This window comes from Typopeltis vanoorti, chromosome 23, assembly GCF_054136105.1.
Source record: "Typopeltis vanoorti isolate ZY-2024b chromosome 23, IOZ_Tvanoo_1.0, whole genome shotgun sequence".
Taxonomy (NCBI): domain Eukaryota; kingdom Metazoa; phylum Arthropoda; class Arachnida; order Uropygi; family Thelyphonidae; genus Typopeltis; species Typopeltis vanoorti.
Window position 1 is genome coordinate 72,628,225 of NC_143571.1, and position 17,257 is coordinate 72,645,481.

Consider the following 17,257-nt stretch of genomic DNA (forward strand, 5'->3'; position numbering starts at 1 on the left):
AGTTAGATTGTTGTTCCCATGCAGTACTCTTTAATAAAAATTTTTGAATTGATGTTTGGTTTTTTTTGTGGCAACTTATATCCATGATATCTTTACAATATTTAAAGAGATTATCACATGCTAGTACTTTTTTTTAAAAAAAATTGAGGTTAATTTTTTGAAACCACATGAACTTTCATCTGGTTTTGACTTATGGACTATATACATAATTTTATGAATTTTGTATCTACAGATGGTAGAGTCAAAACCAAAATTGAAGAGACAAAGCAAGTAGTTGTGAAATGGCATTGCTGCTATGTGTTTTGGTTGGGACACTTCAGTCGTTAAATAACTGAACAGATTTACTCTAGTCATATTTTTTAATAACTGGAGAAAACCACAAAGTAAAAACGCTTAAATCAGTGACTACTTCATACATCCCTATTTTGTACTTCTTCAAATTGAGACAAAACACAACTCTAAAGAGTTATTTTACAAAGAATTGCAAGCTGTTATTATTTTAATGCAGCATGTGACAGATGTTGAACATAGAAATGAGATCATATGTGCTGTTCATTGTTACAAGACATAGCATACATTGTCTCATAGTCTAGTTTATTAATGTGTAGATCCTTTTTATGTCTCCCAGAGTTGATTTAAGATTAGGCCTTGGTTTTTACTACACTGGGTCAGATGTCATATCATCTAACTTTCTTCCTTAAATTTGCATACATGGTTAATGAATTCTATGTATGGCATTTTTGTTGTTGAGTTGTCAGTTAACTTGGTTTTCATTGGGGGTGTGAAAAGCTAGTCCAGATTTATATGCTCTTTTTTTTCTCCCCACATCTCTTTGATATGTTCTTTTTGACAGATTTCTCCAGATCTCCAGTCTGTCCAATGTAACGAACACTGAAATTACAATAGATTTTGTGTGCGAAGGTTTCTCTGGTTCAGTAGTCCGAGATATAGATTCTGGTATTGAGACCACATGTTTATTAAATACGAACAGGATACGTGAAAACTTGACAAGTTTCGTTAAGTCTTATGACTTGCATCATCAGGGGCATTGGTGTATTAAAAAAAGTTAAACACAACTAACAAAGATTAAATTCATAGTCCATTAGATGTTTCTAGTAACATTGAAAAAATTGAAACATTCGTTACTGAATGTTTGTTGTCACGTTCTGTGCTTCATGCATGTTATGTCTGAGATCTGAGGAAGTTAGATTTTTTATGAATGCCAACCACATTTGGTGTATTATCAAACTTGGTTTTTCTTGCACTGTGTAGGAATTCTAAGCATTCTTGCTATTTCCTTGTGAAACAGTTTTTATCAATATATGACATGATTGTTTTTTCCCAAAGTACTTTATGGCCAGTGGAAGTTTTGTGGAAAGCTAGGCCTGATGTGTGTGTTCTCTTCTTTTTTCTACGTCTTTTTTATGTTCTGTCATACAGATTTCTCCTGACCTTCCCGTCTGGCCTACGTAACAAATGCCACAAGAACAATAGATTTGATAGACCCCTGGTTTTTTTATGGGATAGTGTTGACGGTTTTGGTGGATGTAGGAATCTTGATATTTTTTCTAAAGGGAGAAAAGTTACTTTTAAGTTGTACTTGTGTAGCAATGTCGCTAATCTGTCTGTGACATTTCTGATGTATGGTAGTGAGATTGCATTCTTGAAATATTGCTTTCCTATGTTGGTTGTAGGAGCTATGTTCAGAATTTTCTTGATTGTTTTTGGCTCAAATCCATTAAGTGTGAGGTTCTGTGTTAAGTAGTGTAATTCCTCATTTTGCTTTTTTCTGTGCTGGATATCTTATATGCTCTGTCTTTCAAGGTTTTTATTATACCTGTTTTTTGTGAGGGGTGGTGGTGGTGTGAGGCTGCATTAAGAAATCTTCCTGTAGTTGTCGATTTTCTGTAAACGGAAAAGGTTAAGCTTTTTTCATTTTTTTTTTTTTTATGAGGATATCCAGGAAAGGTAATTTTTTGTTCTATTTCCAAAGTGAATTTTATATTTGGGTGTATTCTGTTAAGATTTTCCTTAAAAACAATTAATTCATCTGTCGTTCCTGGCCAAATGACAAAAATGTCATCCGCATACCATAGCCATCTCTTAGGTTTCTTTTGATAATTTTTTTAAAGTGCTAGTTTCAAAGTTTTCCGCAAAGGGGTTGGCTAAAGCTGGGGAGAGGGGAGATACCCATTGCTAGTCCTTTTTGTTCCCAAAATTTGTCCTGGAATGTGAAAAATGTATTATTCATGCAGTGTTTGTATAGTTCTACAACATCTGGTGGAAAAAGATTTTCAAGAAGAATCACTGTATCATTTCTTGGTACATTAGTGAAGAGGCTGACTATATACAAGCTTGCTAAAATGTCCAAAGGTTCTATATTAAAATCCTTGGTCTTCTCTTCTTGATGTTGATATAGAACCTTCAGATCACCAAAACAACTTGTTTTGGTGATCTTAACATCATGGAGATTTTTTTTTTTTGAGGTTGCAAAGCAACTTTAAAGTTTTGTTGTAGAATTTTTGCTATTTTGTCTGACATTTCTGATGTAAAGAAACCATGCCTTTTTAGCCAGGTTGTCATCTCAGAGTATGCAGTGGTTTATTCAAGACATTAGTAGTTCTGATGTTGTAACAATTTTATTTGTAATGGCTCTTTTAGGATTTTGATGATGCCTCACTTTTGTGCTGGGTGGGTGTGATGGTAACTGGCATTTGGATACTGACTGATCCAAACTTTTTTTTCTGTATACTTCAAAATTAAGATTGCTATGATCTTGGGCTGAGATGAGAACATCCAGGAAGAAAATGGATCTATCTTTTTCTACTTCTGATGTAAATTGGATTTTGCAATTTCAACTTCCAAATGAAGTCAGTGAAGTTATGGAGTTTCTTCTGAGCTTAGTCAAATGATAAACATATCTCAACTATAATCTTGGTTTGGTATGGTATCTCTTCAATAGCCATTTGTTCAAACCTTTCCATGTATAGGTTATTAAGTGTGGAGAAATTACTGCACCCATTGCTAAGCCTTCAAACTTTTCAAAATAGTGTCCGTATTGCTGGATGCCCATTACTACATCGTCGATTTCTTTAACATGTTCGCTGCCAACTACGAGTATACTTGTATGTCGATTACCGACCTCCTATACCAAGCATGAGTTAACCCTTAGTATAAGTACCTTAATTTGGACACTTTGCTTGTGAATAAAGCAGAGAGCGTGCCTGGGGGCTTGGTAGAAGGGAAATAATTTCAGCTAAAATATAGTATATATGTGCCTCAGAAGCCAACTATGAATATACTCGTATGTCGATTACCGACCTCCTATACAAAGCACGAGTTTAATCCGTAATTTGTAAATCAAATTAAAACTAATAAAATGAAATCAATAAAATAAAAACCAATTTATTCAAATTACGAATGATACGCTTTAAAACAATTTTCCATGTACAATGGTGGTTTTTCCTGGCAAATAGGACAATAATGTGTTTCGCGTTGTCGTTTGTTTCGTGTACATAGTCAGCATGGTTTTGTTGGGCGATTCTTTTTTTCTGTAGGTGGTAAAATTTCCAAATAATGAAGATCCCGAATCCTACTGATATTCTGTGACACGGTAAGCTCATCCATTCCAACAAAAACTGAGATAAATTGATCTCTAAATTTTAACGCAGTCATTGCGTTTCCAATAATTATATTATAAAATTTATGTGTATTTTGAATGTATATATCAAAAATGCGTATTGCCAATTTCTTTGGCCATCTAATTGTCTTTCGTAAGGTGGAATAGTAAGAATGCATTTCATCAGAAAGATCGATGCCTGACATATCCAAATTATAGTCCCTTAATGATATTTGGTTTTAATTGAATTTTACCATTCTGATTTTTCACTTCAACCATTTCAAATTTGTGCATATTTGAAATGGAAAGAACTTCCCTCTTATCCTTCCATTTGCAATGATGAATTCATTAAATTCATTCGCTCATATTAGCATAAGCTTCTAATTCTTTATCAGTAAGTTTTCTTTTACTGGTCATGGCGAAACTGAAGGTTTTTAGAGACTAGACGCAATAAACACAGTCGTCAGCACATGTAATATATAGGTGGGGTGATACAAGATTACTCGTAGTTGACGTATGAAACAAAATTCTGTCTGATAAGCCAGTTATGAGATTACTCGTAGTGACCTTGAAGAAGCGGGTGATAAGAGATTACTCGTAGTTGGCGTATGAAACAAAATTCTGTCTGATAAGCCGGCTACAAGTTTACTCGTAACGACCTTGAAGCGCTTGGCATGTGGGAACAAACTGCCTGAGGAGAGTGGCAGTGAACATGTTAATGAGCTAGTTATTCCACCTAAAATATTGATTTAAGGTAATGCTTAAAGAGTGTAAATGTCGGAAATATTTTGCTAAACAACTTTAGTGTATCATCCACTATAATGTTAGCGAAAAGACAGGGCATCAAAGCATACTAAGCAATCCCTTTCCTGTAATTGAAGGTTCGGTATAGCAGTTTTAAAAACGTGTAATTTTTAGCCAGTATACGTGACTTTGGATGCCAAATATTTAGCAAGTTTATAGGTATGGCAATTTATGGCATCAACAATGCAACGTAGTGAGACTCAAGGTTTGTGAACCTTAGTAGTCTTGGTGTGTAGCATTATGGTTTTATTTATCAATCCTGTGGGATCCTTTGGTGGTGGAATGTATTTTGAAGTATCCAGTAGTAATTCTTTTGTTGTAGTCAACTGTATAAGGATTACTGTAGCATTTCCTTTGTCTGATTTTTACTGTGCTAAGTAAACTTTGGATATCCTGTGTTTTGGAGAGCATGCATTTCTTAGCAAGTTTGAGGCCTCTAGCCTAATGGCAGCTTCATCCAGTAGTCTTTTGATGGCAAATTCTGTTTGTCATGATCAATGCATGTGGAATTTTCTTTGATATATTTGTAACAAAATTTTAAGCCTTTGCTTAAAATTTTTGTTTCATTGGTTGAAAGTGCATAATCTGACAAGTTTTATAAATGTTTAAGGTGAAGGTCATAGCAACTTGTGTTAAGAATGCTATGAATCCTGCAGATGTTTTGAATTCATACCTGCTATTCCTGTAACAATATCCACTATCAGCCAGGTCCTGCTAATACCAATAATTTTTGCTCTCTCATGGAATATACCAATAATGAGCTACATCAAATCAAATTGTAGCAGTCTGGTGTGCATAGGGATCATAAAAAGGAAGGTAGTTATTCTAGCTCAGCTGCACATAGATCAGTCATTTTACACACTCCTTACTACTGAGGAGTGATGGCATGCCTATGTGCAAATTGTATGGTACCAGACTAACTATCATTCTTATTTTAATCGACTGCCCTCGTTTCATCAATGAGCACAATCACTATTTTAGTCATTCATAATCTGTCTGAATCCTATACACTCAGGAAGATTTCATGATTCAAGTATCATCTGTCTTTGAATTGCTATAGATCATTAATGTTTATTACCTTATGTAAATTATGTACATATTGCATATATTTATTTTTATTATTTCAACTTGGTGTATATAAGCTTTTAACACAATTTTTTTTTATGAATGTTTTAATGAATTTTTGTAACTTGTTTTTAAAAACCGTTTTACATTTGTTTTTAGATACTGACTTTTATATCTGTTCATGCTCTTATGTATTTATTATCTTGTATACTGCTGAGACATATGCTGGCACAGTATGATTTTAGCTGGCCTTGCATTATTTAAACCAAGCCGTGGTAGCAAGATCTGCATTAGGTAGATGGATGATAATGAATGTAAGAATCTGTGCATTTCAGCAATGCATATCTAGTTTCCCCTAACAGTTCATGTTCTCTTTCACTGAAAAATAATTTCTTTAAGCACTGACACCAAAATGTTCAACAGTAGTTCAGCTTGAAAATACAAATCCTCTTGGTGATGTATACATAAATGTACTGCACACTATTTCTCCTATGCCTGCTTAGCTCACTCCTGTCATACAATGGTAGCATACAATCTTTTACTCTTTATGCTTTGCTCTTTCACATCTTCTCTCATACCATACTGTACTTTTCTCCTCTCAAATCATTCTGACCAGTGCAATCTTTTCCACTTTGTTCTACTCACTCAAGTTGATTGTCACATGACAAATCTTCTCTCAGGAAGCATGCTTTTGTTGCTTGCTCATCCAGTACACCTACTCATGTAATCACTGTATATTGCTATATCCTTTATCTGTTTCTGCTTTGTTGGGCCTGTAGTAATAGTAGTAAGACTTAGGTGTTCCCAGTTCATCTTAATTTCTTACTGATTAATTTCCTACTTAATAAGAAAAAGAAAGCCAATGTTTACTTGTGGTATTTTGCTGGTTTTATACCCAGCATCTTCAGAACACAGTTTTAGTATGAAAATGTCAACAGTTGAGTAATTGTTGGCAGAAATGGTTTAAAATTGTAACAGACAACATAAAGAACTAAAGTCCAAATTGGCACCATCTATTTTTAGATAGATTTACACACATTAATTTCAACTGAACTCAGGTTTTTTGGAGCCCAAACTTGTTGAGATTTGGGGAGTGTTTTATTATTGCTGCTGATTCCAAAAACAGTGGCTTATAATGACTTATGCAACACTTTGGTTTATTACCATCCTAAGATCACATGTAGTCAAAGACACATCTAGGGGGTTTGCAAGATTTTAAATTTTATTCAACAAATGGCACAGTTAGAACTTTAGTTCTTTGTATTTGTTACAAGTTTAAACTGTTCCCATTAACTGTTGCTGTTTGCTTACTGTAACACAGTTTGTATTCTGAAGATGCTGGGTTTAAAACTAGCAAAACAACAACTCGATGTTTTTTTCTTATTGTCTTGTTATGAATTAAACCATAAATCTGAGGTGTATGTGTGTAGCCTTGTTCATCTGAGTCATCTTGCTTATGAGTATTGTGTGGGTGTGTCAATAGATGAACAGGTTTAACTGATTATTATTTCTACTGAGAATGTTATTGGTTTCTTGAAAGCTTATGAGAGTAATTTATCTTAAGACAGGGAATGTGGTATATCTGCAGATACTATTTCTAGCTTAGTCAGGAACCTGACTAAGCACCAAAATAAACTGTTAAAAATGCACAATTCATAGTAACAATTCCATGATTTTTTTTGCTTGTGTGAAAATGTTTCTTACATTTTTCAGCACCCTTCATTCATTTTTCATTGCAGGTTGGTTTGCTTTATCAATTTGCATAGCTATTGTGTTTGTTTATAGTATTTTATAATTGTTGGTCATCCATTATTTAGGATTATACTATCATTTTTTTTTAATGTGCTAGTCTTGATCATTGTGGCAGATTCCTTGACTGTCTTTCAAAATTTATGTACAGAATTGTATATCATTTGAGAAGGTTTTTCCTGTATGCACATCAGATCTGTAGAGAACACACACAGTCTAGAATTCTGAGAATCCTAAGAGAAGCATTTGCCTGTTCTCAGTAGCTCTTGCAACTAATGTGGGAAAGGATGATGGAATATATACTTTAGCATATTTCACACGATCAGTTGAGTTGAATTGAATTGTTTATATGTACCGATACCTCTAGAAGGACGAAACTATTGAATGTATGTTATATATTCTGTTTAGGATGGTAGCAATTTGGTTTGACATTGTATATGAGGAAGTGTCATAGTTCTATGACTAAGCACCCCTGTTTCTTTTCTTTTCTTCTTCTGTATAGCTGTTTTTTCTTTCTTTCTTTCTTTGAACCTTGATTATTAAGTGCTGTTTTTTAGTTGACTCACTATTAGAAAACTCAGGGATCAGAGAAATAGTTATAGCAAATAGTTTGCTATAGTCAATTTTCTTTAGAATAACATTGTTTATAGGATGTTGATTTGCTCTTTTTGGTATAGTGCATTAACAATATGAGACATGTTCAAAAAAGACCGAACTTTTTAAATAGCACACCAAAGCATGCATTGTGACTATTGAGTGCACCTAGTGGCAGGTTTTGACAACAACCTGCCATTTGCCCCATTCTGCTATGAGCATTAGTTGTCAAGTTACATCTGCTGAAGTGAGCACATGTGCAAGCTGTTTATCAGATAAGTGACAATGAAAGAGGTTGAAGAACACGCACGCACGCGCGCGTGTGTGTGTGTGTGTGTGTGTGTGTGTGTGAAATCTTGCTGCAAACTTGGTAAAAATTTTAGAGACATTTCAGTTGCTTAACCAAGCATACTGGGAAGACTGTATGAGCCAAATGCAGTGCTATGAGTGGTTTAAGCATTGATGGATGAGTCAGTCAAAGATCAAGGTGATGTTGGGTGTTTTTTTTATTGGAAAGGCATTGTCCATTGTGAATTTATACCACATGATCAGATGGTAAACAAAGAGTTATACCAAGAAGATTTAACGCATTTGAGGGATACTGTGTGCAAGAAGAGGCCTGAATTGTGGGAAAACTAGACTTTGACGTTGCACCACGACAATGCACAGTCATCTGTATGGTAAAACATCAGACATCTATTGTGCTCCATCCACCCTATTCTCTGGACTTAGCCCTAGCAGACTTTTTCCTGCAGATTGTACAACCTCTTTTCCCAAACTTAAAACCACTTTGAAAGGACATTGTTTCTAAACCATAGATGAGATTCAGGAAATGTGATAAGAGAACTGCAACCATCACAAAGTGCATCCCAGGAAGCATTCCAACAATGAAAGAAACATTGGGAACAGTGTATCGCCAGTAGAGGGGACTACTTTGAAGGGGACAGTGCTTAAAATGTAAAATGAGCTATAGTCTTTATAGCAAAAGTTCTGTCTTTTTTTGAACACGCATTGTATTTCTTGTTTCTGTAATGTGTGTGTGTGTGTGTGTGTGTGTAGTGTTCTTGTGGCTTCTCTCCTCTTATATATCCTCTTTGAAAGAGGATAACAAATTTCTCAGGTAATTTCCAATGCACTGTTAAATATGATCCTTAATATCAAGTGAGGGACCCTAAAATACCAATAATAGATACTGACAAGATGTGTGAAGGATGTTGCCATAACTGAATAAACATTTTCATATAGAAGCCAAGAAATCACGAAATTTCTGTTATGAATTTTAATTTCTTGAATGCTGTTTCTTTTTTTTTTATGATCCTCATGAAGTTTGCAATAACTGATTAAAATCAGAAATCGGTTTTAATTGGGAAAAATGCTAATTTAAGAAAATTAGTTTTAATAAGGAAAGGATAACATAAATAATAAATTATACTTCAAACATAATATAAGAATTTATTCAACAAGACAAGCATGGTCTAATGTTAGTCAAGGCTCTGGAATGTGGATTTTGTCTTTCTGCTTTCTCTAATATGGTTATTAGAGTACTTTTAAATCTTTAAGGATATAGTTTCCTTTTTAATTGAAAATTTTTAAATAAATTTTCTTTAAAGATAAGTTATTGAGAATAACTTCATATACAGAAATTCCTTAAATGATTCGATGCATTGTTATCAAAACATTTGAAATTACCTATCTTTGAAAAATGCACTGAATTTTTGGTATTGCAAATATTATGATTCCATAAGCATGTTAATGTTGCTGACTATTTGATTCTTTATAGTGCAAAAGAAGTCTCCACTAATAATGGGAATGTGAAAAGTGAAACCAATGCTACAACTCCCAATGCCACAACACCAGTTCAAACTACCGAGTAAGCCACTCTTGGCTTGCATTTTTTGGGTTCTGTTTGCAATTTTCTGCTGAACTGCATGGTGTATGGCACAGTTTTTTGCATGTTTTCAAAGCTTTGCATGTAAATTTCCATTATCTGTAGTGGCCTATATATATGTATTTTAAGTATAAAGCATCTCAATTTGAAAATTTTCTGTAAATAATCCTCAGTGTTATGCATCTAATTACATGGTGTTGAATGTGATCCTGAAACATTAAAATTATGCTAAAATCAAGCTTATATATAATAAAGATAAAAATTTAGACTATTTCAAACTAACAAATTAATAATTTTGCTTCATGAGATGGTTTCATATTAGTTTTCTTTTCCTATGCTTATAATTATATCCTGATTTACAATATAGATTGTCATTAATTAGTTGGGTATTGTGCAGAACTCTCCCTTCATTTCAGTACACATGATTACAATACATTTCAGTATTGAAATAAAGAGAAATAGCAGGAAATAAGTGACATCTATTCACTTAAAAATGTATTAACTAGATGGTTTTATTGAAATCATTCGTATAAAAGGATAGACAAATTTCTATTTTATGTTAATGAATATGAATGTTCTGTGGTAGTTAATGAAAATTATCTAAATTCTATATAAATGCTTAGCTTTGAGTACTTAGATAAAAGGAATGCTTTGCTGAGTGATCTTGTTTGCTAAATGTGCCCAGGTATTTATTATACGGCATATATTACCAGCATATGCCATCTTTTTTGACTGTGCCCTTATAGTTGAAGATAGCAATGCAAATGAATGTGGTGCTCTCTATATGATAGGTGTTGATAGTCTGAATGATATATAAATGTTAAGAAACTTGAATGGCTGTTGCTGTTCTATGCATAATGAGATGTTCGTGATACTGCTCAGTGTTTGCAAGAGGACGACATTGGAGTTAAGGAATGGCATTTAGTAAAATGAAAAACTGATCTTAAACTCAGTTTTTCAAAGACTTGAAGTGGAAAAGCTAAAGAAAATGATTGCTTTTATTTATATATATATATATATATTTTTTTTTTTTTTTTTTTGCTACACCTTGATGAATATTTAGAAATGACTTCTCATAAGGGATATTCTACTTGAATTAGAACCTGAAATAAATTTTTGCATAAGATCTGAAAAATAAGCTACAATTTTGCGTGAGAATACATAAGTAACATTATTCAAGAGGAAATTTTTCTGTATTGGGTAGGAAATCTTAACCCCACATAAGGCCTCAACCTATAACATGATAGTGCTGTGTGTGTGGTCAAGTGATTAGACAGAAGAAAGGAAGGAATCTGTAAATGCATTTCTTGAAGAGTTGAAAGCTGTATGCATTGGATAGCATGGTATGGGGAAGAACCTGTTCCAAAAGACAAATATGTGAAAAAGGAAAAGAATGAGAGGTTGGTTTTTGTCCATCTGAATGGTATGTGGATGTTGACTAACAACTGTCCATGCTTGTTCATGAGGAATACTAGCAGCCAGTTCAGTGGAGCTGTATCCATAGAAATACCTATTTAAAAAAAAAAAATAACAATAATGCAGCAACAGAGCATTTCTGGGAAATCGGAGGTAGTGAGAGAAGGATTGTTTATTAAGCAAATAGCACTTCAAATGCCGCCGCCGATACAATCTAGTATTTTTGTGGAAAGTTTTGGTGTTAGGAATATTTACTTTTTACACACTTTGAACAGAATTCTAATCTTCTCCCTCTCCTTCCAGATGATTCACAAAGGGGGAGATTAGGTAAGAATTAGTTCCATTCAAAACTTGATATGAAGCAATAGTAATTTTCTAAGTAGCAGAAATTTTAAGTTTACTCCTTGACAAAATATTTTAGGTAGCATGACAATTTTCTCATTTTACCCTGAGGAACTTAACCTGATTTCTGAGCTGGCAAAGATTAGAAACAGCTGCAAATTAATGTTTATTGTCTTTATTTCTTTGTACTACCATAAATTTTCATTCTTTTCTCCTTTCTCTTGCTTATTCACATGGAAATTTGATGTTTCCTAGGTGCATAAAAATTTTGTTAAAATTTTTATGCACCTTACTAAGTTTAAGGTGCCAGTTTTATGAGGTTTAAGTTTTATGAAGCCAGTATAAATTGACTTCAAATAATCTGAAACCACTCCTCACCCTCTTACAGCTTCTTTAACTTTCAGGGATGGCCCTTTGTCCTCGCTCTTTCCTGCTGTTCCACCAAGCGAAAGACACCCCCCCCCCCCCAATGTCCACCCTGTAACTACCTCATACATTATTTCTTAATGTTATCTCTCTCCCTTTCAGTATACTTTTTCCATTGTGTAACAAGTTTTTAGTCATTTAGTATAAACTCTCCAGGTAGTATTTGGAACCATTGTCATCTTTAGTTTGACCTGTTCATTTCCAAATGGATGATCTTGATGTTCCTTTAAATTTAAGAAATAACTAGAAGTTTTAACCAAGTCCAGGCTATAGGATGTTCCAACTCTTAACCAATCTTTGATAGCTATTGAAGTGATGTGGTTGACTTTTGCTCAGCATTCAATTTCAGTGTTAGTGATCGGATTTATTCCTTGATTTTGCCAATTAGTTTTGGAAATTCTCACTTATAGTTCTTAGCTAGGTACTTTACAATCACTTGTTAATGTAGACTCTGCCATCACTGCTTCTTGTTTGTGTCCAGTGGTGCACAGCACTCGTGTCTACTGTTGCTTCACCATAAAACCTTGTAATTGGTGGAGAATGTCAGTAGCATCCACATTTTTGTGTGTCAAATTCAATTACTACTTCCTGCTTTATGCACATTAACAAAATTGTATAAAGACTCAGTGTACATAAATACAGCTTTGATTGTAAGACAGTATACTAAACTGCTGTGGAAAGGGGAGGCACAGGATGTGTTTCAAGTTCACTGATATCCAGGTAACTATGTGAGTGTAAGCATTACTTACAGAATACCCCTTATTGTAATTAAATTTCAAAATGATGTAATTTTTCACATGTAATGTTCATATTTTTTCACTATCATAATGGCAAAATTAATAAAATCACCAATTTAATGTGTACTACAAAAGTTTTCTATCAGTTTTTAATAGTTGTTTGGTAATATTTTCATCTGAGTATGCCTGCTAAGCATTATAAATATTCAGTACTACTGTGGTCTGGTTGGTTGAGGAATGCTTTCATGTGCTAACTTTGGAAATGTTAATGCATTTTTTACAGCATGACTTCAATGAATATTTGCTATGCATGTCTTATTTTAAGTTTACCTTCCTTTTGTGGCATATGATTTGTCTTGTGTTTGTTTTTTTGAATGCATGTTGTTGAATGGTTAGCATTATGGTGATGGGTGTGACACTTGAGGCCAAACTTAACATATTAGGTGTGTATAATAGTGTATGTTCAAATGCAGTTGCTTGAAATAGTGTATATGTGTTATGAACATTGCCAAAACCAGGTTATAAGTTTGCCCATTAATAGATTTGCATGTAAATTATAAACATGACTTTATTGCAAGATTTTTAATTAATACCTTCAATAATACTTTTTTACTTTTAACTGTCTATCTATCTAATACTATGATATATTCTTAATGTAACTGACAGCAAAAGGTTTACCTCACTCAGTGATATGCATAAAATTGTATGCAGAATCTGAGCATAATCAGCTGAATTGCAATTAGATTTTTGTTGGAATTTTTATGCTTCTGGTAATCTAAACCAAGGCTTTCAGTTATCCTTAATTTAGTTATCACTATTTTAAGATTATCCTATGCTCTTGGTCCTCCTTGAAAATTATATCCTACTTTTTTTTTTAGGATTTTTTGCATGACAGTTAAGCAAATGATGCTGACAGATAAGATAACTCTTAGGCACCTCTTTTTGTTGAAATGTAGTTAGTTGAGCATAATCTGTAAATGCAGTTGACAGCTGAGAATTATTCTTTATAAATATAATCCATCGATATAATGTCTATAAACTGTTTAATAAAAATCTCTGTGCAGTATTAATTTGATATAATCTTTTGGTATGAGTTAGTAGTGATGACTGAATGATTGGAATGTCTGAAAATTTTGTTTTATGGCAGTTCACTATATTACTCTTATACTATGAAATTTTAACATCTTTTATTGCTTCATGACCATTAATATTAACTGTAAACTAATTCTCTTAGTTAACAGAATTTCTTTAAATCAACCTTGAACTGCCATGACTGTATTTGTCCCTTGTTTTTTTCTTGTTGCTTACTGTGTCCCTTCCACCCCAATTCATAGCAAAGAACCCGAGCAGAGTGAAGAGAAAAAGACTGAAGTGGACAACCCAGCCTTTGAGTAAGCTGTAGATAATGTACTTTGGAGTAGTTGTTTTCATATTTGGAGTTTCAAATATGATTGTGTGCAGAGTGTGTGCATGCTTGAGTATGTGTGTGTGTGATTGCCTTAGTCATTCCTAATATTAAACTAACAACTTATTCATGATATCTAAATATTTCCTTTTTAATTAAAATGGATAAATACAATAATTGGAATGTTAATTTATCTTGTTAAAATTATTTTAAATAACATACCAATGTCTAAAATTTTAACCTTCTCTCCATCTTATTCTCTTTCATTTTGCTTTAAGAAATAAGAATTTCTTGAAGCTGATCTTCCTTTTAAAATAACCTGTTTATAGCTTTAAAAAAAGTTTATGGTACTGCATGCACTGAATTGGTTCTCTTCTCTTATTAGCAAAGAAAAGGAGCCTTTGAATGATCAGAGAAAAGACATAAAAGGAGATTTGTCAGAGGATTCTCCTATGATAGAATCTACAGGGTGAGCTTTGCTCTTTTACCCTATTTAGGTGGTTGGTCTATATTTTAGTCATAGCAATAATTTTCATATTCTTGCTTCTAAGTTTAAATAATAAAGCTTGCAGAACTTCCTTCCCTTTTCTTTACTAATATAGATGAACAACTATTAACAAATCCACATGGTTAATTTTGATATAAATGTCAGCTAGCCAGCCTGGTTGGTTGTGAGTGGTTAGCATCCCCCCCCCCCCCTGTAGCCAACAGAATGTGGGTTTGAATGCTGGTGATTAAGTGGAAGATGAATTTCATCTCCTGGTATGTGAGACAACTGCCCTGTTTATTAGCGGCCCAAGTGGCTTGATCAAGTTCCATATTTGGTCTCTAGAGCAGGGTTTCTGGATTATGCAATATATATATATATATTTCCAGGTATCTTTTAGGCTAGGTCCTTGGTTTTTGTTGAGAGAAGTCTGAATGAATAACAGTGTACTTAAAGGTTTACAGCTTCATGGGTGGGAGTTGCATTAAAAAAAAAAATAATTATAAAACTACAGGACCTTTCTAGCTGGGATCAGTTATTATAGTTATGGGGAGAGGCCAGCAGAATTTTGGTTTTCCTCTTGTGATAATTAAACTGGCCTTGCACTTGACAGAGAATACATCAGATCCTTGTGGTAGTTACTGTAGCCCTAATCATTCTTAAGACAAATATCCAACAAATTTACATTATTGCATCTCTTCAATTTTAAAATTGAATATTTTGAAAGAGAATAACTGACAAACTTCATGATATGTATATCAACATAATTCATATAACCAACTATCAGAATGTTGATAACAGAAGATAAACATACAAGGAAATATCAGCTAGAGAACTGTGTGAAGGAATAACAATGCTAGATTCTTTAATCTCATCAACAAGAAAGTTAAGGCATGGAGACTTTGTCCCATTTGATATGCATGTTTGAAGAAGAGAAGGAAGCCATATTTCTAAGCTTTTTGTTCTTTTTTTTTATTTCAAAAATTCTGCAAGTCTGAGCTGTGTATGGAAGACAACATAAACAAGGAATTCTCTATACCTCTGGATTGTTTTGGAGAACAAAGAAGGCTGCATATGATAATGTTTAAAGGCCACTCAACTTTTATGGAATTAAGGAGACTGGCAATTTTAATGAATAGATTGCTGATGTAAGTAATTTGAAATTGACGTATTTGTTGTCTGGAAGCATGTTTTTGATTTCTTTCGATGAGTCCACCCAAAAATTCAGTTCATCTTGGAATTGAGAATGAAGGAGAGTTACCATTTCTTATGTCCTCCTCTCAAAAACATCAGAACAGATTCACTTGGATGTTTACTGAAAGCTCACTAATGTGGGATATTAGCTTCATTTCTCATCTTGCCTTCAAAAATTAGACATCATTCACACCTTAAATGTGCAGTATCCTTAACAAATAAGGATAGTGGAGAGAGAAACTTCAATTTCTGCTGAAGCATTTCATTCTCAATGAATATTCAAGGAGAACCATTCAAAAATTTCTATTTTCTAATCCTTCTCCATCGACAAATCTTGGCAATTCATTATAGAGATTCTTATGAAAGATTTGCTCTCTCTCCATTATGAATGGGTCTAGAATTCCTTGCTCATGCTGTCTTCCTATATATTTGCAAAGTTTCAAAATAAAGAAGGAATATCTTAGCAATGCGGCTTATAAAAGAAGAAAATTAAGTTCTGGGTTACCACTTCCAATGTGTGGGATAAAGTCTCTGCTGTATCTTAAACTTTCTTGCTTGTCAGATTAAAGAATCGAGCATCATTCAAGTTTCCCCTCAACAAAAAAAAAGAGTTAACCTAGATGACATATGGAAATCGTTGATTAGATTGCTTAACATGGCTGATTTCAGCTAATCATCTGCTAACAGTGTTAGAAAACAGATGTTTACAACATTTCACTTCATGCTTCGATTGTTAAAACTAACATTTTCTCTTAGTTTCGTATGATAATTTGTATTTTCCCTCTTCTCATTATTTATCCTGAAGAAGCTACCCATCCCAGGGCGCTTAAGGGTCAAAGCTGTATAACTGAGAGGAGACCTCCACATAGCCTTTAAAGGAATGCGGAGAACAGACCAGGGCTTCTGACCTAATGTACAATCCTCACCTTCTCGTGGTGCACCCTGTTGGGTATCTACTTTGATTCTGAACGAATGAGGATGGGCTGGCAATTTGGGATTTAGCCGATCAAATTGTATTCTTATTGATTAAACCAAAATAAAAAATAATGGTACAACATGACAAAATTTCATGCCGGCTGGGGCGTCGCCCGGTTAAACAAGGCCCCCATTGTTTTTGCCAGGGAACCAGGGCGAACAGCGAAAAGTCAGCTACTGGAAAAAATCTGAAAACAAACCCCAACTCAACATCACCAGAGTCAAAGATCGGTACTATCAACGTAAGAAGCCCGAATGGCAAAGAAATGGAGCTAGCTGAGGAATTAGATAAGTACCAGATCGACATAATAGGGGTGACTGAAACAAAAAAAGACCAAAACTGGCGCGATTTTTCTGAGCAATAAATACAAAATGTTGTATTCAGGCAATGACAATGAAGGAAAAGGAGTAGCCATAGTATTCAACACAAAATACGAGGCTAATCTTCTTGAATGGCAGTCAGTCTCAAGTAGAGTAATGTGGGCAAATATGAGAATGGGGAACTGGACAATGAGACTTATTTGTGCCTATGGTCCCACAGAAGGTTCTACTAAGA

At 33.9% G+C, this 17,257-nt stretch overlaps 1 protein-coding gene across 6 annotated transcripts in view; it reads left to right on the forward strand.

Annotated features, from left to right (window-relative positions):
• The window catches only part of Fas2 (neural cell adhesion molecule fasciclin 2), a 321,060-nt gene that overhangs the window by 286,058 nt on the left and 17,745 nt on the right, over positions 1-17,257 (forward strand). The window contains exons 15-17 of one of the 6 annotated variants that reach the window (XM_090412741.1): positions 9,612-9,701; positions 13,975-14,031; positions 14,431-14,514. The exons of 1 other annotated variant lie outside the window; for it this stretch is intronic. In XM_090412741.1, coding sequence (XP_090268867.1) covers positions 9,612-9,701; positions 13,975-14,031; positions 14,431-14,514 — 231 coding nt within the window. The remainder of the gene's footprint in view (positions 1-9,611; positions 9,702-13,974; positions 14,032-14,430; positions 14,515-17,257) is intronic. 4 more of the 6 variants (XM_090412742.1, XM_090412743.1, XM_090412745.1 and 1 more) reach the window with 4 other exon arrangements.